The 21,494-nt window shown below is 35.7% G+C and overlaps 2 protein-coding genes and 2 pseudogenes across 2 annotated transcripts; 1 reads left to right on the plus strand and 3 right to left on the minus strand.

The window, feature by feature from the left end:
- Positions 1–650: 650 nt before the first annotated feature.
- Positions 651–5,159, minus strand: LOC141819774 (bystin-like). The gene is made up of 12 exons (XM_074707025.1): positions 4,866–5,159; positions 4,579–4,782; positions 4,346–4,472; positions 4,063–4,111; positions 3,647–3,974; positions 3,353–3,432; positions 3,224–3,271; positions 2,317–2,463; positions 1,582–1,654; positions 1,416–1,488; positions 1,139–1,218; positions 651–1,041 (listed from the first exon to the last, which is right to left on the minus strand). The coding sequence occupies exons 1-11, from the start codon at positions 4,989–4,991 to the stop codon at positions 1,139–1,141; spliced, it is 1,335 nt and encodes a 444-aa protein (XP_074563126.1). The 5' UTR covers positions 4,992–5,159; the 3' UTR covers positions 651–1,041.
- Positions 5,160–6,053: 894 nt separating this feature from the next.
- On the minus strand, positions 6,054–8,615 carry LOC141819842 (tetraspanin-19-like). Its single transcript, XM_074707100.1, has 5 exons — positions 8,356–8,615; positions 7,660–7,759; positions 6,614–6,694; positions 6,402–6,518; positions 6,054–6,229 (listed from the first exon to the last, which is right to left on the minus strand). The coding sequence occupies exons 1-5, from the start codon at positions 8,604–8,606 to the stop codon at positions 6,068–6,070; spliced, it is 711 nt and encodes a 236-aa protein (XP_074563201.1). The 5' UTR covers positions 8,607–8,615; the 3' UTR covers positions 6,054–6,067.
- Positions 8,616–8,869: 254 nt separating this feature from the next.
- On the minus strand, positions 8,870–9,595 carry LOC141819726 (uncharacterized; annotated as a pseudogene).
- A 2,715-nt stretch (positions 9,596–12,310) lies between these two features.
- LOC141819796 (zinc finger CCCH domain-containing protein 32-like) lies at positions 12,311–20,405 on the plus strand (annotated as a pseudogene).
- The last annotated feature ends 1,089 nt before the right edge of the window (positions 20,406–21,494 follow it).

Raw genomic sequence — 21,494 nt, forward strand, 5'->3', positions numbered from 1 at the left:
TTATTTTTAAAAACTAATAAATAATGACTATAATAATATTATATTAACCATACATACTATAAGAGCATCCGCAACGTACGTGGCGTTATAACAACCCTCAAATAAAAACTATTACACAATATACCAACTCACAATGTACAAACTAATCTTAACTGCTACAACATCAAAATATTCTCAAAAAGTAAAGAGCAAGAGGATTTGATAAATCTAAAACACCCTTTTTATTTGTCATTTTAATTTTTGCCCTTATAAAATCCAATTTCAAAGTAAATTTAAACTCCTTGAAAACTTAATAAATTTACACCCAAAACATGAAATTTAGGACACGCTCAAAAACAATTGATCCTAAAAATCTCAAGATATATCAGCAAATTGATTTTAAAAACAATTTGCTGACTGAAGAACAACATAAAGTTTATTTCAATTGGCCCTTTGAATTTACCATCAACATAGGAAAAGAACCAAAGAACACCTGGAATTTATTGTCAAAATTGTTACTCAGAAACACTTTTACAATTTCTAAAAAATCCCATGATAGAAAAACATAATTAAAATTGTAGAATTTGTAAGCATTTTCCATACTGAAGCTTAGGTCAGTGAAAAATATACATTTTTGGCAATATTAAAACTCTCAAGGGTAAGATATGAAATGGCACAAACACAAGTAAAAGAGATCATCAACATTTATAGTATTTCAATGTCAATAACAGCAAAAAAGGGGGACCTAAATAACCAGTTCTTGTGGATGCAACTTCTCTCAGTTTGTTGAACACTTGAACAGAAGTCTTAAAATAACTAATTTTTGAAGGTGCAATCCTCTCCATATTTTCATAACACATTTGCAACACACAAAATTCCATAGGGCACAGAATGAAAAACAATGATCGCGAAATCGGGCAGAAACATAATAGACTCCTCCAAGATTACTGTTTTACTATAGGTATGGCCTTTCTCGAATAATGAGCTACATATCTCAGGCAACCGCAACACTGGCTCAACTCTTGGCCGGATAGAATTGAAGGTCAATTAGGGTTCAAGCATCTGCAATTGCACAAGAAAAGACCAGTCCAAATAGGTAAAGAATATGAAAGAGGAACTAAAGTAATTTAATGTGATGGCCACTAGAAGAACCAAATACCTAATCCTCCTCCATTGGAACTTCTGGGAAATCCCATCTGTCTTCCTCAATTGGATTGTTGATTATAGAAAAAGATGAAGGTAGGGATGGTTAAGGAAACAATTCACACAATGCAGAAAAGATTGTTATGCATGAAGGAAGCATGTGGCCAATGAAAAATTCAAAGCAAACAACAAACTATTCATTATGCATGAAAAAGAGGAAGAATTTCTTAAAGAGAGAATATCTTATAATCTATCTACTAGATTGTTATCAAAATGGCATAGGAAAAGGATATATATAGACATGGGATCATCCTTCTCCCCACGATTCCGGCTGTTCTTTAGTTCCCTTCGAATCTCAGGAGTAACCTGAGAAAAACATTACAGTTGAATAAATCGGCAACATCAAAAAAAATTTAAGACTTCAAAACTGAGATCCTTCCATATGTTCATATCTCATACCAAATGATGTTTCTGGTGTTGAAGTAAACGATGAAGATCATCCTTTTGCTCCTTACTCAGTTCATTTTTGTATCTGTGAAGCAAAATTAGTCATTGATAGAACAAAAAACAATATAACACAATGAAGTCAATTCACATGAAAGTTTAGTGTGTCTATCTTGCAGTCTAGCTAACTTCCAGTTCTTTTGGAAGGAAACAGTCTAAGCAAAATTCATCCTAAGCAGCTAAAGAATTTTTTTGTAAAAGAAAAGTAAGAAAAAAATGTATGATGGCAGCAGACGTAGAAACCCCGGTTACCCACTACAATTATCTCTTCCAAACAACTACGATATTCAATAAGGAAATAGCATGCTCCCAAAAGATTCTCACAAAATTGTTCTTTCTAATAGTTATCCATGTTGCAAGGACTTCTTAACTCGAGCTTAATCCTAGCAGAGTGAATCAGGATGCTTTGTGAAACTTGGTCTCAACCATCAATAGAACAAAAAGAGAGTAACATAATATACAAATTTTAGAATAATAAAGACATGCATGCAACAGTGCAAAGCACGTTTAGGCTTAATCAAAGGATTACTCCACATAGGTTAAAAGGAGATCGAAGTGCATTGTTAAATATCAATAAATAACCCAATAATATCATGCAGATTAACACTAATTCACCATAAGGGGCAGGTTGATAGTGCAAAATTTAAGAGTAATTTTAATATAGTAATCACAACAGGTTCAGCAAATCACCTTTGCACAAATGCAAGAAGTGATTGGTGCCATATGACAGGCATTACTCTGGTATCCTCGAGAAATCTCATGAAGTGTGCAAAGACTGAATCAAGCACTTGATATGGCATTGCATACTTCTTGTCCAAGAATAACTTGATAAAATAACTGCAAAAAAACAACCACATAGGTATAAGTTGGTGTTTGTGGGACTTTGAACAAGACTTTGACATTGATACTAGTACAACTAAACATTAAATGAGTATCACCTCAAAATACACACCAAAAACACTAACAAAAAAAAGCCAGAAAAACAACATTGTCACTTGTCCAATGCTAGGATGATTTGATATTTTTAGGATCATGTGTATTTGTACATCTGACATGTGATATTTATCCAAATGGTTTATGATATGAGAATAGTTAGATTCAATGGACATCAAATACTATGAGGGTCTCAAGGTCTTAACATGGAGAATGATAAATATATAATCTACGGTATAAAGATTGAGTGGTTAGACTAGATGGGGTTTTTGGATTTTTTCTAAGATCATAGTTATATATTAGTTTGTAAATGAATACTTTAATTTTGCAGGATTACTAGTTAAGTTCACAGAAATTTTAAAGATAAATGCTAATGCAGCATAGAATGTGATTCCTGTTATGATTCTTCTCAAGTCCACTAAAGAAGATCATCAATGCATTTTGAAGACTGAAAATGATATATGCCATGATGTCAAATTAATCACACAATGCATGAGATGAAAAAAAAAATGCCATTATGTCAAAGATTGATATATATTTAACAATTTTGTGAGCACAGAAAAAATCCATCTCAACCAAAACAAAAAGATAAAACAACTGAAACTCTTTGACCATAACATTAGTATAGTAGAGAATGAACAGAGAACAACTGTATCAACTTTACCTAGTGGTGCCACAATATTCTAGCTCTGCTAACTTCGTGAGAGCTGCACTGTAAGCAATAATAAGGATCGTCATGGATTCATAAAGTTCATTGACCAAATGAATTAAAAATTCCAATCATGCACTTTACCTGGAATGAAGTGGAGGAATTGATACTTTCGAAATTATGCTCCCAATAATGACAGCTTCCCGAAGAGAGCAAGTTCCTGACTGCAAATCAGAAAATGCATTTTTGCAGCTTCAGAGCAACTAAAAAGATATCATAATAACGACCCAGAAGGCATGCAACAGAAGCCAGTCTGAAGATGCGACATATCAATTTTTTGAATTCAGGCAACTTAGACTAATATCACAAGCATATCTCGATAGATATGTGAATCATGTATTGAAGGCATAGTAGTATAGCTAAAAAAATTCTGGGTACCTGACAAAGTGGTAGCAGAACACCCTTGAAAAAGGCAGCAGGCTTGAAAAGGGACTTTTTAAGAGACTGATACAGAGCAAAATGCAGCCTCTTATTCTTTCTGATGTCCTCTCTAATTCGTGGGAGTAAAACGAGATTGTAAAAGCGCCTAGCTTTCTTCGCATTCATATTTGAAGTGAATATTCTTGTTGCTTGATACATTGCATTAGGAGACCACTTCTCTGGTTCTGTTAGGTATAGCACATCCTCCCAGAGTTCGATGGCTGGAATATGTTTGAAGGCCTTTGGGAACTTTCCATTGGTGTACCTGCTCAACAGCTTCCCTACCCTAATAGGGATCAATTATGCATTTATCATGTCATTTAAGCTACAAGAATAAATAGAAGTAGAAGAAGTATGAGTAAAATATAAGGTACCCCTTGTACAGATCGATGATGGTATTATCCAATTTAGGGAGTGGGCGTTCTGTGAGAAAGCGTAACCAGTTAAAAACAACAAACTAGATCCTTAACCATCAAAGAAATAAGATAAAAAAAAAAAGTTATTATATTTATGATTTAATAGACACAGAGCAGCAAAAGGCTAACAATGTTAGGTCAGTTAAGCACCAATATCATCAGTCATGTCTACTATAACATATAAAGCTGAGTACATCTCACTAATAACATTGAATGATTTAGTCAGGAAGGATAAGCCAACCAGATGTAGTCTCTGCTTCCTTTTCTTTTATTTTCTGGATAATTATATCCGCTAACGTTGGTAGTGGCCCTGCGTTGGTGGACATGAATGAGGCCAAAACCTTCTCATCTTCCTCGTCAATCTCCACCTAAACCAGAAAATACCTCAAACCTCCAATTATAAACAATCACCAAGGATATTTAATTTAAATAATAGAGAAAAACTAGCATAGAAAGCTGATGGAAGGGACTCACATCACCACCATCATACAGACTCTGCGTTTCAGTGAACCCATCGAATTCATCAATGTCTTCGGCATCGCTATCCGAACGTGCCAAAGGATCAACCGCGACGGCAGAGAAGGGAACTCTGCTCTCTTCCTCCACTTCCTGAAGGATTTCCTTCTGCTGGTCGAGGGCCTCCTTCAATATTTTCGAACTCAGGCCTGAGGAAATCAACTGCGCATGTGAAAAGCGACCACCTTTAGCATGGTCCTGAAAGCAAAAAATCTTTGGAAATGAATATAGAGGGAGGATTTTGCCTTGTCTCCGGTCTGGTGGCTCTTTGGGGAACCGGCGCGCTTCTTTGACTTGAAGGGCTCCTCGTCTCCTAGAAGGATGCGGTGCTGTTGCCGTGTCGGATTCTCCTTCCGCTTCTTCCCTGCCATCGTCGCGGCTGTGGAAACAGAGACGGCGATCTCTCAGAGGTCAGGAGAGGCGTCACACAAGGAAGCTACGTGGCAAGCGACGCTGCGTTGGATGATTGCGTTGCGGCGGCAACGAGCTGCGAAGGCGGTGCCGCACGGGGAAGGAGACTGGGAAGGAACGGCGACGGCGGCTTGGGACGGAGGGATTAGGGTGAACTGAAACTATATATATATAGTTTTATATTAACATATAATATTTATTAATATCATATATATTTATATATAATATTTTTAATAACGATTTTTAATGAAAATTTTAATTTTTTATATCGATAATATTTAGAAGAAAAAAATTCAATATAGAAATTAATAAATAATTCTAAAAACTAACTTTTTAGAGCACTATAAACACTAACTAATATCCATATTTCTAGAAATATTATTTTTATATTTTATTACAGTACTTAGAATCATAAATTTAAAATTAGGTTAAACAATCAAATTCCAGAAATATTCAAATAAGTCTAGAATTTAAGTCATTTATTTCTTTGAACTATTACACAACAATGGAGTCTAACATGAGTGTGTTATTTAATTATATGCAGAATTGGTTAGGGTTAATGATCAATTATATGTCCTTTTTTTTTAGTTTCTCAGGAAACTTCATCCAAATGACCCACCTCAATCGTGTGAAACCGTCTATGGTGACAATTTCATTTTATAAAAGAGTTGGATAACTCTAGTCGACTGGAAATCCTTGACAATTCAAATATGCACTTGGACATCGAGCGACCATATCAATTTATACAAAATAGTAATTTTGGTTATTCATCCACTCTCCGAGTAGAACTTATCCTTTATTAAACAGTCTCTACATTAGTACTTTATTTACAAAGAACCAAAATGAAATCTAACAAGATGCTATTTATATGAAGAACAGACTGTAGGCAAGTGCAACATCTCATCACTTATTATCCCTTCCTGCAAAACCAAGCATGAACTTACACATCCAAAAAAAACAAAAAAGTGAGCACATAATTGAGAAGAGAAAACATTTAATTGCAGCAAAAGGACTAACTTCTCATGTATATTAGCAATCAAGGCGCCATTAATTGTTGATCAGGCATGTGAGGAGTCTTCTGAACCTGGTTTCTCAAAAAAGGTAATCTTGTTTGTACAACATCATCGTCGCTCTCATAGTCAGTTTGATCCTCGGGCCCGAGAGCCTTAAGCAACATTGACAAGAAGATGGACAACGCCTACGAATTAAACGAGCATGATCATCAAATATGAAAGCTGAATATGACTTCTAACTACAAATGTAACTTTTTAAGCATCTTCATGTGGTGCAAATAAAAGAGCTCTTGAAAATTCAATTTTAGAAGTTGATGGAATTTTTCTCCTTTAAATAAAGGGTTTGACAAAAAATACATCATTCTTACTTCTGAAGCTAATTATCAAGGCACCTATCCATTGGCCCAACTCAGAATTTGATCTCACAAAGTTCTTCAAATCATCAAACTTACCTGTTATATCTTCTGGGAAATCCTGATGGAGAATAAAGGATAACAGAAATTTAATGTATCGACTTAAATTACACTGAAGGTTTTCATTTTGTAAGTATAACAATACAAGATTCGCACCTGTTCCCAATCTCTGTTCAGAAAAATATCTGCAGCAGCTGCAGCCTCTAACATGATGAGCAAAAAGACAACTATTACATACTTAATGAAGCTTGTTAAGGTTAGCAATAACTAATCCACCTGCCTAATATAATGTGATTCTGAGGCAGATTCTTTCAATGTTCGAGAAAATTATTAGATGACCTTGAAGTAAAGGCTACAAAATAACATCTAAACACGGTAGATTCATGATGAACTCTCACATATACTTGCATTGAGCATGTAAGCTTTAAGAGGTCTAAATTTACTTACATCTTTGAATAGAATTACAAAACAAACATACGTGTGCTTAGTGAGTATGAGAAATTTAAATCGTGTTCATAGAATAACAATGAGCTATGTTAGTCCTAAGTATTTGTATGAATTCCAATTTCTGTAAGGTTATATAACTGGTAATAGCTAGGTTTCTTAAATCAATTAGTGTTTTTCTTTAAAATATCAAAGAGTATTAATTGATAGGCTCGAACACAGAATCCACCAAAGATTTACTTCCAAGTGACTTGTAATTCAATTATTCAACATCATTGTTTAATCCAGAAGATGTATAAAATCCTAAACTAATTTTCCAATGCCAAATACAGAAAAGGTTGTTTCCATCACAACTAGCAAAATATCCTTCATTCAAAACAAGTTCTGGGATTATTTAACACAATATGATATAGCAAGAACGAAAATTTCAAAGGAATTTTTCCAGACATTAACTAATTTCAAATAAACATGGCATCACTTCTCGAGGATTTAGTGTGGAAGAATGATACGAAACTGAAAGTTTTTCTATAAATGTGAAGGAAAGAAATTTCTTGAAATAGTCAATCATGATGATCCATAATCTTAGAGAAGGAACCAGCATCAATATTTATTTTGGATGAAACCCACAAGAACTGATTATTCTAGTAAACAACAGGTGAAAAGGGAAACATGCAAGCAAGTCTTTCATAATAAAGAAACAAAGTCAACCAATTGGGAAACAAAATTAAATCTGTCATCTCAATCTGTTAAAAGGATACACAAGACAGGCAATGATCATTAGCAGTTTCAGCAGCAATATGACCAGTACAGGTTATCAATATCAAGGAAATCCCAATGCCTAGAGAAGCACATATGAACCTGCAAGTCAAAGGCATCAAAACAGTAGTAATCTTCATCTTGGATATTCATGTGAGCAAATATTTGAGAGTTGCATAAGCTATTGTTGGAAACATATTTAACAATATTTATTTCAAGTATGTAGATTCAGGACAAGAAAGAACATGACCTATACAAAATGATAAGGTATGTGATTGAGACATACAATAAACAAACATTACTAAACTTCAAGATTCTATTAAAGAATAAAAAAATTGAAGCAGTATCAACATGTAGTAAAGAGGATATTGTTAGGAAGCCTTTAGGTATTTTCTTATGTAGTAGTGCAGAAAGTTTTTCTATGATTTTTGTTCTGTAAAAAAAATCTCTAAATTGGGAAGACTCCATCATTCAATTATTCTCTCAAGGAAAAGTAAAGAATATCAAGAACGATTAATGGCAATGACCCTCTTGATCTACAGCATATCACTCATCTGCTTCCATACTAATACTTGCAATCAACCGTTTGTTAAAAGAATACTTAGATCAGGAACAATCAAGCTAACACCTGAATGAATTTAGAGCTTTCCTCTTCCACAGACTCGAAAAGGAGGGGATGAAGTTTCAGAAGTACAAACCATGGGGGATTCCGATCGGCCACGGCAATAGAGGAACAATCACCGGTGCGCAAGTGCCAAGCACCGATCGACCTGAGCGAATACATGATGACTCCAATCCCCACCAACCCGAGCACGTAGTTCACCGCCTTGAGCGCCGATTGCAGGCAAGCCCTAACGACCGACCCCATTCGCTTCCCCTCCTCGATTTGGAAGAAGACGCCCCAAAAGTTGAATCTTTGGGCGAGGAAAAGGATGCTCGGCTGGTACATGCACGTGTTTTTGGCTTTCTGGCGCGAGATCTTTGGCCGTAGCGGCGGAGTCGTTGCGCGGTTGCAGCATCCCGCGGGGTGCTCAAGCCTCTCTGCAATCGTTACAAGTGTAGAACCGTTGCATGGAGTGGAGGAAGAAGGATACTTCAAATATTAAGAAATAAGTGGCGCTCTCTGTAAATTTAGAAAACAGCGTGGGCTTAAATGAAAAATTTGTAGAATGTATAGGGCAAAATATTAAAAACGCCCTTTTTATTGGAGTAATTAGAATTACGTCACTTTCATTTAGTCCCATGCTCTCGTTGGTGTAATTGCTAATCAATTTAATAATAAATACGATTTTATAATTAATATAATACAAATATTTAAATTTTGATCAATACTAATAACACTGTGGTTCGTCACCGACGGTAGCCTCGCCCGTATGGCTACCGCCGCCGGCGGTGGCGGCGGAGGCGGCCTCGGTCCTGGGTTCTCTCTGCCTCGGGGGGTCTTCTCCATGATCGCCTTCCAACTTGCTTCCATAGAGTCGTTCTCCTCCGAGCTCTCCGCCTCCTTGTCCAATAGATCGCCGTCGGAATCTGGAACTAGCGGGATTTGGGGCCGAGCCAAGGGCGAAGGTCGGGGTCAGAGAGAGACGGAGGGAGCAGCGGGAGGAGGAGGGGCACTCTCGAAAGACTTGATCTTCACGGCGTCAATCTGCTTCTCCTCCACCGGCCGGGGTTCCCCGTGGCGGTGTTTCTGGTCGGAGAGCTTCCGTATAACGAGGACGATGAAATGGACGACGACGAAGAGATACGGCGGCGCGAGGCAGGAGCAGAGGGAAGCCCAGAGGCCAGAGGCGCCGGAGGGCGGGGGCGAGGACGCCGGCGGTAGGAGGGACGGCGAGCCTCACCACGGAGAGGATCCCGAGAAGGAAAAAAATGGATCTTGGATGCCCAAATGGCCTTCTGGACGCCATTGCCGGGAGACCTCCTGCGATCCGCCATGGATTCACAAATCAGAGGTGGAATTTTACAGAGAGTTGGATGAACCCTAGAAGAGGAGAGAGATTTAGTGGAAATTTGAGAGAAAATTCGGATTCGGCGAGCAGATGATCGATTTAATAGGGAGTGGAGCAAAATTAAACTAGCATTAGAGTGACAATACTAGAAATAATATGATGAATTCAATAAATTGTTTTTGATAATCCAAGTTCCATTAATGATGAAGATTGACGGTTTTTTATTGATAAATTTAGACTATAATTTATGCATATTTAGATTCGTCTCTATTAGAATTTAAATTTTAATTAATTTATGTATTTGCTTAAGTATTTTAGCAAGACTAGCATTAGAGTGATAATATTAGAAGTGTCCTCGGAGATTTTGTGCAACGGTCAGGCATAATCATAAATTGAATACCGGATTATAAAAATAAAATATTAAAAAAATATGAATGAAAAAGGGATGGATGGAAGAGATTTTATTGTGAATAAATTTTTAGTCCCAGCTTGAAAATTTTATAGCTATGAGATTGATTTATATTGAATCACAACGTTTGAAATTGTCGATATATATAAATGAGATTTTCTCTCGCGTGCATTAATGGCCGAGTTTGAAATGATTGACGAATAGCAAATCTATAACTGTCTTGATAGAAATAATCAACCATTGCTGAATGGCTGTTGTTTTGAGCTTGGCAACATATAGATAAATATGATTAATTTTTTTATATTTAGCAATTTAAAATTTTATAATTTTTGTTATCTTTCATAAATATCTCTAACAATAATATATATATATATATATATTATTTATCGGCAATTTAATCAAATGACATAATTAATTTTTAAAAATATTTAAATTACTTTTGAAATTATCAAATTAATATCAAGGTCAGGATGAGGGCAAGATGATACTTTTCAAGGTCTATGTTTATCAACTATCAACTCTGACTTTATTGAGAGAGAATGTCCCAATCGTTCGAAGAGAAAACAAGAAAAGTTATTACTTGAAAGATATATATATTACTTGAGATCAAATAAAGATATGGTACAATAACAACTAAATTTTATTCCACTAAATGGGATTGATTATATTAGACTTTATCATTTACGATATCATTATTTATATTTAAATAAATTTTATCTTATTGTATTATTAATAACTAAGTTTTTTTTATTTTCTTCTTCATTGTTTGATTTGCATATTTATCATAATTTCACGTCGTTTAATTAAAATATTTATTGGACATCTAAATACGTGTTTGTATCATCTTAAACATGTTTGCTTTAGTTTTTTCTCAATAGACACAATTCTGATTTTCTCTTTAATATTCTCATTTCTTATCATATTCTTCCTCGTATATTCGTACATTCACTGTTTCTGCTTGAGATCACTTACGGATGAATCACCGACTGATGAGAGTAAAGTCACGCAAGACCCCACAGACGGTGGGGTTTTTGTCAAACTACAAAAAAAAAGGTAAGAGCGGAGGTCAAGGGGTGCCCTAGTTTAACCGCTCCGATGCTCAAGTCAGATCGCGAACCGGAGATGGAGAATAAGAAACAAAAATGTTAGAGAAGGAAAGTGTTGATACTGTGTATAGACCCAATTGACGTAGGTTTTAATTTAACTAAGTTTTTTTTAGTAAATAAATAAAAAATTTTAAAAATATTATCAATAAAAGTTTAAATTGGCCAAGTAAATGGATAATAAGTATAATTCTGACTAGCATGATTTTTTTGCAAACTAAATCATAATTAAATTTGATTAGAATTAATTTAAATTTAAGGTGGTAATTAAGTGTTTATAATTTTTGTATTGATTTTTGAGATTAATTATAAAATATAAAATAGTTCATCAGATTTTTAAATCTATTAAAAATGTTATAAATCATTTGAAAATGTTCAGAATTAATTCAGAAGTCAATTCTGATATTTTCTGTGACAACTTCATGATTAATTTCTTCAAAATATACAGCGATTATTTTCCAATTTAGTTTCTCGAGAATTTTATTTTAATTTTTTAAAATCATTTTAAATTTTAAAATTACATGGGATCAAATTAATTAGTCCAAATTAAGAGGGAAACCAATTTAGACCAAATGCTAAATGAACCTAACTAAAAGCCTATTTTCTTTAGTAAAAAGATAAAATTTATATTATCAACCTTACCATTTGCTATAAGGAGATAAATCAATATGCTACAGTTGACTACGATAGAAGGAAGAACATTACCTCTCAATTTTAAAATTCGATTCATTGTCTATTTCAATAATTCTATTTTATCCTAATCAATTTAACTGGGCAAACTAAAGCCTATTCTCTTACAAATCCAATCACGTGTTCTACCTCTCACGTGTCTTTCGTCGCCGAATCGAGCATACTTACTCAAACCCCCCTATCCTATAAGTAATCTCTATAATACTCACACAAAAACCGCCAAATCGATGCTCAGAATAAGATTTTGTTTTTATAAGGGTGTTCACTGTAAATTAGTTTTTTTTATTTTTTATATTTTATATTTATTATTTATTTGCTATATAAGCCGATAGAAATGCGCAAGTGTCGAAGATCTAGACGGGCTGCGAGCCTAACGGAAAGCTTTTGCATTTGGCGTCGCAGATCGCCGACGTGAGCCGGAGGTTCGTCTTCCTTTGCTCAGTTTTTGCTTCCCAATCGTCGCGCTTCGGCTCAGATCTATACTCTCGCTCTCAGTGCGCAAGTTGGGGGTTTTTATCTTTTTCCACCTTGCCTCTTTGATCCGCAGTGGGGATTTGGGATCAGTCTCTTTGGGTTGTCGGGTGAGTTTAGAGTATGGAATCTGATGGCGGACGCGAACCGATCGGGTCTGCCGCGGCGGAAGAGGAGGTGCTGAAGAGGAAGAATACAGATTGCGTCTACTTCTTGGCTTCGCCATTGACCTGCAAGAAGGTAGATTTCCCTTGTTTTGGTTTTGTTTCCTTTTTGATAAAGATACAATCTTTTCGATTTGAGCTGTGAATGCTTGTGTGGGTCTCCTGCGACTGCGAATCCTGATTGGCTCTTTTTCGACCTCTCGAAAACTTCTAGGATGCTGGATGAATGTCGGGGTTTAATTACTTGTTCGATTCTATCTTTTGGTTGGAATCAGCCAAGCTTTCCTTGCCTTTGCAAAATCAGCCTCTGATAGGTTTGTTTCGAATAGTTTTTTATGCATGCTCTTGTAGGAAGTTTAGGCTAATTTGGGTTCAGCTGCTAAACTTGATTCTCAAATATTATGGGAACTGGGATATCCAAAGGGGCTTTATGAATTATTCTTTTTTATCTGTCTTGTTGCTGTCATATATCTGATCAATACAGATTACACCTGTCAGATTTTCAGTTTGGAGAGTTGCATCTCCACATACTTTTGTGATGCTAAGAAACTTCCCTATATTATAACTTGAACGTGTTTAGAGCCTTATGATTTCAGTCATGGATTGCAACAAACATCATTTAGTTGTAATGAATTTGACACCCTTGCACATAACATGTCGGCGTGTATCCATGGTAATGATTGACCTATGCATTTGTTTGCATAAAAAAATTAATTGGGATTAGATCCACCTGAGTCTTGTGCTAGGTCATGATTTAAGCATACTCTTTTATTGGCTGATTTACAGGAAAACACTACTTCAATGATATTTTCCATCTTGCCTACATTTTGTTTTTCCAGGGTTCCCATATTTATAGAATAAAACTACTTCCATGGTATTTTCCATCTCGTCCAACAAATTTCTTTTTCTGAGGTGCACATAGATTCATTTTTTTCTTTTTTGTTTTTGCAATGTTCCATTGGTTTTGTTACTTTATCTATTGTTTCTTATTTTTCATGTTAATTCAGACTTATTAGAGTTCTCAATAAAAGTTGACTTAGGTTAGGATGCATTTTTCTATTGTATTTTCATATTTGCTATTGGCTAACCAAGTGTAATTTAAGTTGAGCATCTTTTAAATAGTCCTTGTTAGATAGAATAAACTGATTTATTTGAGCTTGTTATGATAGGTTCATTCTTATTGTCCAACTTTTGAATTGCAATAAAACTCTAGATTTGAATAAGATACCTCTTCCAGTATTTCCAATAGATGTGATTGCAAGGAGTAAGACTGCTGCCTTACAAGATCAGTTGATGGAGTTACCAAACATTTTGATGAAATTTGAATTTCCTTGTTCCAACGCCATGGCTACCATCTTCTCCTATCTAATATGTTGTTTATTTTTTCTTCTTCAATCACCACCAGTCCTCTTACTATCTCTCACTTTTCTTTCTTGTATACTATTTATCATGGTCCTACTAGTGTTGTTGCTCTCTTCGATAGATTGTGATACCGCAAATAACTTTGGTAAATTAGATACATTGTAGTTATACCTTAGCATTGTATTTAATTTCTCTAGCTTTTTGTGTCAGTATCACTAATATTTGTTGACTTTATGTTCACTTTCATGTAAGGATTTGTTGTAGAACGGTAAAAATCTGAATAAGAAATTTCCAAATTCAAGTATTGGTTGCATAATTGACACTTGCTTCCTAGATTTCAATGCTACAATTTGTAGATGCTTAGTTCCTCTTAGTTTTCTCTGCATTAACGAATATGATGGTTGATTCTCTACAAGATATCTAAACATTTTTATATTTCTTTTTCTATCACTCCGGTAGATGTCATTCTTTTTGGTAGCCATTGAGAGATCCGAAACATTAGGATGTTAACTAGTTTGACTATGATGTTATTAGCAAGTAGCAGAGTTTGAGTTAGAATGGTTCTCTTGTTCTGAAATGCTAAGTTGAACTTGATTTAAATATTACGTTATGACATTTTATGATATGAAACCTGTAAGTTGATGAATCAGATGGCGTTGATTTATATCTATTTTGGAATGCCGCCCACTTATGTTTGCGCTCCTTGAGTTCTTTTGGTTGTGAATGCTAAGTTGAACTTTGGTTTAAATATTAAAGGATGACATTCTTTGATTTGAAATCTTTAAATTGGTAAAATCAGATGGCATTGATTTACATTTTGGAATGTTCACTCATGCATGAGAAAGGGTACCAATTTTCAAAACCTTAATAATTGTGAATAAGGGAAGTGACCATAGTGTGTGTAACTGGTCTTCTTGTTTCACTCTTTCACGCAGATGATAGATCATTTAATATATTTGTGACTGACATACACTATTGGGGATGCTCAATTAACCAAAACTTTGTATTGGTTGTGGTAGGCAAATCTATATCTGTTATATAGGAGTCATACCTAGATTAACCATTAACCATACCTTCTCTTTTGAATTTGGGTTTCACGGCCCCGTGGGTATTAAATTTGGATTCTAGGAGTAGTCTTTTTCATAAGTTCATGTTACTTCTGAGTTCACTATTTAATAATTAACCTGATGTGAAAGCATATTAACTTAAATACGGCTTACTGCCACAATCTAAATGGTTAGTAATTTTATGTTGATTGTTTGAGTTACCGCACATACACATGCACACAAAGTAACTCAATATCTCCTCTCACCCACTCACCCATGCACACATAAAGTAACACAATATCTTTTCCCTTTTAACTCATATTTTTTTTGCATTCTTAATATAAGACAACCATGACATTGGTATATATAGAACTCATGATAAATCCTAAATCTGGATGTGCAAATCTGGAACAAAAGCCACTGAACCTTATACTTCTATTAACTCTAATACTTCTAATGCTCCCTTATAAATTAAGTGTAAATGCTATGCCCAACTTGTGACATAAAATATAATATTTAAATTATGACATGCCCATAATGGGATGAAAACATAGTATTCACATGTGTGAACCAAAACTTAAGGAGTTAACATAACGCACAACTTACCGTCCCTTCAACCTCATGTCAACACACAACCAATGACAATCAATGATGTCTTTGGTCTTAGATTCGATTGACAAAGAGAGAGGATAAAGAGAGAAATGATATAGTGGAATGCAAATTAAGAGAGATTGTAGAAGTAAATTTATTCAGTTTAAATACCATGGAGTACACTGGTCTACTTGTAATATTTACATCCTCATTATAATATAAATACATTCAAATTCTAAGTCTTAATTAATAGTTAATACTTTACAACAAACAACCAGAATCAACTTCGTAATGCATTAGATTGTTATATAGTTACTAGTACATGATACTTTTTATTTTTTTCACTTATATAGCCTAAAAGCCCTTAGACATGTGTCTTGCCTATTTGGTTCATTTAGGGGGTTCTCTCATCCATCATCCCATTATGTTTTCACACTGTTATCCTTACTTGATGCTATCCCTCATGCAATGTGATTAGTAGATGAGATCTCTCAATAATCACACGAATGATAATTTTCTTATGGCTAATTGTTGATTTGCCAATAACTCTCAAATCCTTTGCTTACTCTTGAGGTTCTACAATTTTCATTGATTTGCATCCAATTTTAAGTTTTTGGGATTTATTCTGTTGTTTCTTTTTTATTTATATAGGATTTAGAAATTGGCTTAAATTGTATAAAATATCAAAATTGGTCAAGTTTTCAAACATGATTCATGAACCTCATCTCGTCTGCTCATTCGACTCCCAAATCTACGCATGAACCCTAATATTTGTCGTGTAGGTATCAGAACTTAGTCTCTTTGATATCATTATCTCTTAGAATTATATCAAGCTCCATTCTATTTCTCTCCTAATAATGGTTTTTTATAACAACAACCAAGCCTTATCCCACTAAGTGGGGTCGGCTATATGGATCCTCCTACTCCATTGGACTCTATCCCCTACTATATCTCTATCTATATTTAAATATGACTCGAGCACATAAGAAGAAGATAAGTGTCGTAGAGATGAGGATGTTAAAATGGATGTGTGGACATACAAGGATAGATAGGATAAAAAATGAGAACATTAGAGAGAAAGTCGGAGTTGCGTTTATTAGCTGACCCCACCTAGTAGGATAAGATTTAGTTGTTATTATTATTTTTTTAATACGCTTGACAGGGATATCAATACCCTAGCTTGAAGGGGAGAGTATCAGAGTAATTACTCTATTAGTTATTAATTATGTTGCGTGTTTAGTTTTACATTAGATATTTTTAGTTATAACAGCGTGATATGTCGAGTGTTATTTATATAATGTAATAGTGTTTTTCTAATATAAGATATTTTTCATTCTTAACTATGATATTTTGCACACTGAACAACTGCTCATTCTGCAACTTTCCAGGTCATTCTAGCATTGTTTTTATATCCTAATTGTTTAATCTGACATGCTGCATTCATGAGTTTTACATCCAAACTGGTTGATCTGTCTATTGACCTGTGTTCTCCTTATTGAAATTTAGTATTTATCTCTAAACTTGGTTTCTGTAGACATATGTACATTCATAATTTCTGTATGTTGCTTTTCAGCATTACTCTTCATATTAGCGTTTGTATTTTATATTAAAAAATTAATGCAATCATTTTGTTTTCAGGGGAGTGAATGTGATTATCGCCACAGTGAGGGTGCCAGAGTAAACCCCAGGGATTGCTGGTATTGGCTAAATGAGAATTGCCTCAATCCAAAATGTTCCTTCCGCCATCCGGTATGTCAGTTTTACATTTCTGTGCTTTATTTTGTTCACGAGTTTACCAAACATGATTCAAATGGTACTTTGCATCTTCTAGTGGGAACAATTAATTGCAAGTTACTAGTCTGTATAAATTTTGCTCATATCAATATGATTTTTTTTGCTCGGAAATAATTCCTTTTGTGCATAGAACTTTCTATGGTGCAATGTTTGGGTGTCCATGTTGTTGTCAAGGAAGGAAGATGCTTAGAGGATCAGGATTACAAGTTGAGTGCTAGAATAAGAAGATTTCTTATTTATAACTCGATGATGCCAATAACCACCAATGCTGAGAAAAATTAAGGGTTGCATTAATGCCCCTGAGGGCAGAGTATTGCTACAATGGGCAAGAGTCGAATATCGGGAAAGCCGAGAAAAATGCCCTCTCCGACAGTAGCCAACTACAACTTCTTAATTTACCTTCACCTTTTCACAGATGGTCGTGGGGCCGACTGTGTGAGGCCGTTGGAGTGACGGATTTTACCTTTTGCTATAACAATTAAGGGTTGCATTAAGCTTAACTATCAGCTCAAATGGAGCGATTAGATCATGTAGCTGACCTCAAACAGATGAAACGAATACAACTTGATGTTGATGCCAATAGTTTGTACTAATACGATGACAATGACAGCTGTCTGGTAGTTTAGAAACTCTATTTCCCTTAGTTTGTTGCTGATCATCTTCCAATGCCCCCACAATATGAATTGAAATGCACATTCAAGGTTGCCTTTTTTTTTTGCTTTAACTCGATCAATTTAGTAGCATTATGTATGCTGAATTTATTACCCGTTTTGTTATACAGCCACTTGATTTCATGTTTGCAACGCCAATGGCTAACTCAGGACCAACTCCACCACCATGTCAGACCCCAGCATCAGCATTAACCCAAGCTGCCCGGGCCCCTAATAACAGCAGTAAACAAAGTGTTCCTTGCTACTATTTTCAGTGGGGTCAGTGTTTAAAAGGAGAAAGATGCCCATTCATGCATGAACCACAGCCTTCTATCAACTTTGTTTTGCAGCAGTTATCGGCAAAATCTTTGACATTTTCTGCTGAATCACGTCAAACAAATGAGAAAAAGGCACAGAACATAACTAAACAACAAAATGTTGCTGAAACCAGTTTTGATAATCCAAAGGTGTTTATCAACAAGCATGTTGGTGTATCACCTACAACTGCAAAATTTGTTACAAAAGCTGAAAATGCTTCGAAACTTGAACTGTCTGAAAACAAAACATTGCAACATTTGTCAGACAACAATCCTCCTGTCCTGCCACAGAATGGCGTAGTTAACAATAGCTACTTGCAAAGCCAATCATGGGGTCAGCAGGTGCAACGCCCATATGACAAAACAGAAAATGGCAAGGATGCCGATGAGTTATTGCTGGAACATTCTCCTGGTTTTGATGTACTTGTAGATGATGATATCGAAGATCCTGACTATCATCCCAGCGAAGATAATTTCAAAAGAGTGTCTGCTCATGGTTGTCAAAATATGGAAGCTGAAGATGAATACGAATATCACCAGAGTGATTATGAAACAAGGGCAGAGATTGAAACTGATCTACACAATGATATTGGCCATTATGACAACTATGAGCTGCTATATAGCAGATATGACTGGGAATCGAAGACTTCTCACAGAATTTTGGAAAGATCACCATCCCTTGAAAGAAGGGTACTTGATAGAGAGAGAAAACCCAATGCAATGGATGAGTCAGATTTGCGCTATCGATTAATGAAACGGAGGAGGATCAATGATTCAAGATCTACTAGTAATCATGGTGGTCATATTGAGCACTACCAAAAAGATGAACAATATGCCAAGGAGAGACATTATGGTCGTCATGCCCGAAATAACACAGAATTTACTTCTGAGAAGTCCATCAGCAGTCGTTTGCAAGGCCGCATTGCATTTCCTGGGAGAACAACATCAGAGCAAGAGAGGGGGAGGAGACCTCAGAGCAGATTATCACCAGTAACACGAATAAAATACCAGTCAAGGGATCAAGAAAGAACAAGACTGCTACCAACTAAGGAATTCTGCAAAGATGAGAAGACTCACAGAAACAGAATAAACCCCAGAGATGGCACAAAGTCTTTAGATTTTGCCAGCCCAAAGTCTCTTTCAGTCCTAAAAGGTATAAAGATCAACAAAAATATTCATGATCTCAGTACTACTAGTCCTAATCTTACATTGAATAATGTCAAGCCCGAAAAGGTGGAGGGGGTTAGAATCAAAAAATCCTCCATCATTTGAGGGTCCATTGCCACTCGGTGCCATCATGAAGAGGAAAAGGGAGTCGACATATGCAGAGAATAAATTGTCTACCGGTCAACATGAAAACAATCAAGCTGATGGAGGCCCTGCTATCAATGAATCAGTTCCTCAACTAGAAGCCAGAAATGGTGGCAATTTCACAATTGGTAGCTCTGAAGAGGAAGGAGTGAAATCCCGACAGAAGATGACCTAACATATGATGTTGAATCCCCAACTAAAGCTGATGCCATGGAAACTAAAGATGGTATGACATTGGAGAATGAGGAAGTGGAAGAGCTGGAAAATTATGACAGGCAAAATGGTGATTTTGATTATGAATCTGGAGAGTATAAAGTGGATGATGAAAACACAATCCACTCAGATGAAGCTGATCTAGATGATGATGATGACTTCGCTAGAAAGATTAGCGTCATGCTATCTTGAATACAGATGGAGGATGCGTTTCTTAGCTTGCTGTTTCCAAAGAGGGCCTCACTCAATCTTTGCACCTGTCATAAAACAACGACGCAGTAAACTTCCATAGTAAACAATGGAAAGCCATTTCTTTTCTCAGTCTTTGCACTGAAAAGAGGCCGCAGATGGAAGGCTGGTTTGGGTGATTTGATTTTGTCAAGTTAAATATCGCTTAGCTGACCTTCGGTAACATATTTCTGAGTCCTCAAAATGGTGTACTAATGAAGATTAACCCACGTGGGTTTATTTAACAGCCCTATTTGATGTGTGTTCGTATGGGTAAACATATGCCGAGGGTCATTCGCTTTTATTATGAATGTATTGCTCTCTTGGCAGACAAAATAAGGGAAAGTTTGGTCTCAGAGGTTTGTCTCAATTGCAATTTTCTTCTGAACCTTCATTTATTTTGACTTGTATCAAGTGATGTTAACAGGGCTTTGGTGACTCGAGAAAGTAGACTATAGCATGTGATCCATAATGGTTTGTTGTCAAGCCCATAAATTGTGGTGTGATCTGTAGAGATATTGAGGCTATCATTGCTCGGTGTATGCTAAACACAGACGTGTAATTTCAATATCACGAGCCAACTTAACATCCATAAATAGATACGTTAGAACATCTATTTATTCTTTACAGTTGGTCGTGGAGCTGATCGTGTGAGGCCGTTGGGTAGTAGATTTTACCTTTTAATAAAGTTAGAACATCCACCTATAGATATCTAAAATGTATATCTTTGTCATTTCATGTATATCTTTGTCTTCATATATATCTTCAATATATATGGAGAGATTTTTTTTTATCATAACTTGGCTTTTGCACTGACAGATATTAGCTACTACAATTTCAGATGTCTAGAGCTGTTGCAGTGCATGAATTTTGAGGTGAGATGATTTTGTATTTTAGATGTATCATCCAAAGAAATTGCTCAGTTTGCCATGTGGATCCCTAGAGTCGAAAAGTTTTAAGTGATTCAAGGGGCACATTGTTGGAAGGACCAAAGAGAACAAGTAAAAAAGATGATGGTTATCAACCTCAATGGCATTAGAGAAATGATTCCTTGGTTGTGGTTGGAATTAATGATGTTATTTTGATGTGTACCAACCAATTTAGTTTAAGTTAGATATATCGAATTGTGTAGGTAGTGGAGATTGAATATGGAAGATTGAATATGGAAGCTCATCGAAGCTCAAGAGGAGCTCGATGAACTTGCATCTCATGGAGTTTGAGATAGACAGAGTTTATCAATTCATTCATCTCATGGAGTCATGCCGTGCCATGCCATTCCACCAACTTTTCTTCCTAAAGCCACAAGTCTTGCAGTACAATTTCGTAGCACCTAAAAAACGATTTATTAATAAGATTTAGAGTAAAATAGTATTTGAACCGGATTTGGTCCGGTTCCGAGCCATTCACATCCTTGACCGGCCGGATTTGGTCAAATTCAAAGTTCCCAAAAGAAAGCTCGGCGCAGGATCCCAAACCTGGAAACGGAGCCAGTCAGTCAACAGGACTCATAAGTCGTTTCCCCGTCTCCACTGTTCC

This window comes from Curcuma longa, unplaced genomic scaffold (genome assembly GCF_044706935.1).
Source record: "Curcuma longa cultivar G26 ecotype Majalengka, Jawa Barat unplaced genomic scaffold, ITB_CL_G26_1.1 utg18532_np1212_1030455_RagTag, whole genome shotgun sequence".
Classification (NCBI taxonomy): Eukaryota; Viridiplantae; Streptophyta; class Magnoliopsida; order Zingiberales; family Zingiberaceae; genus Curcuma; species Curcuma longa.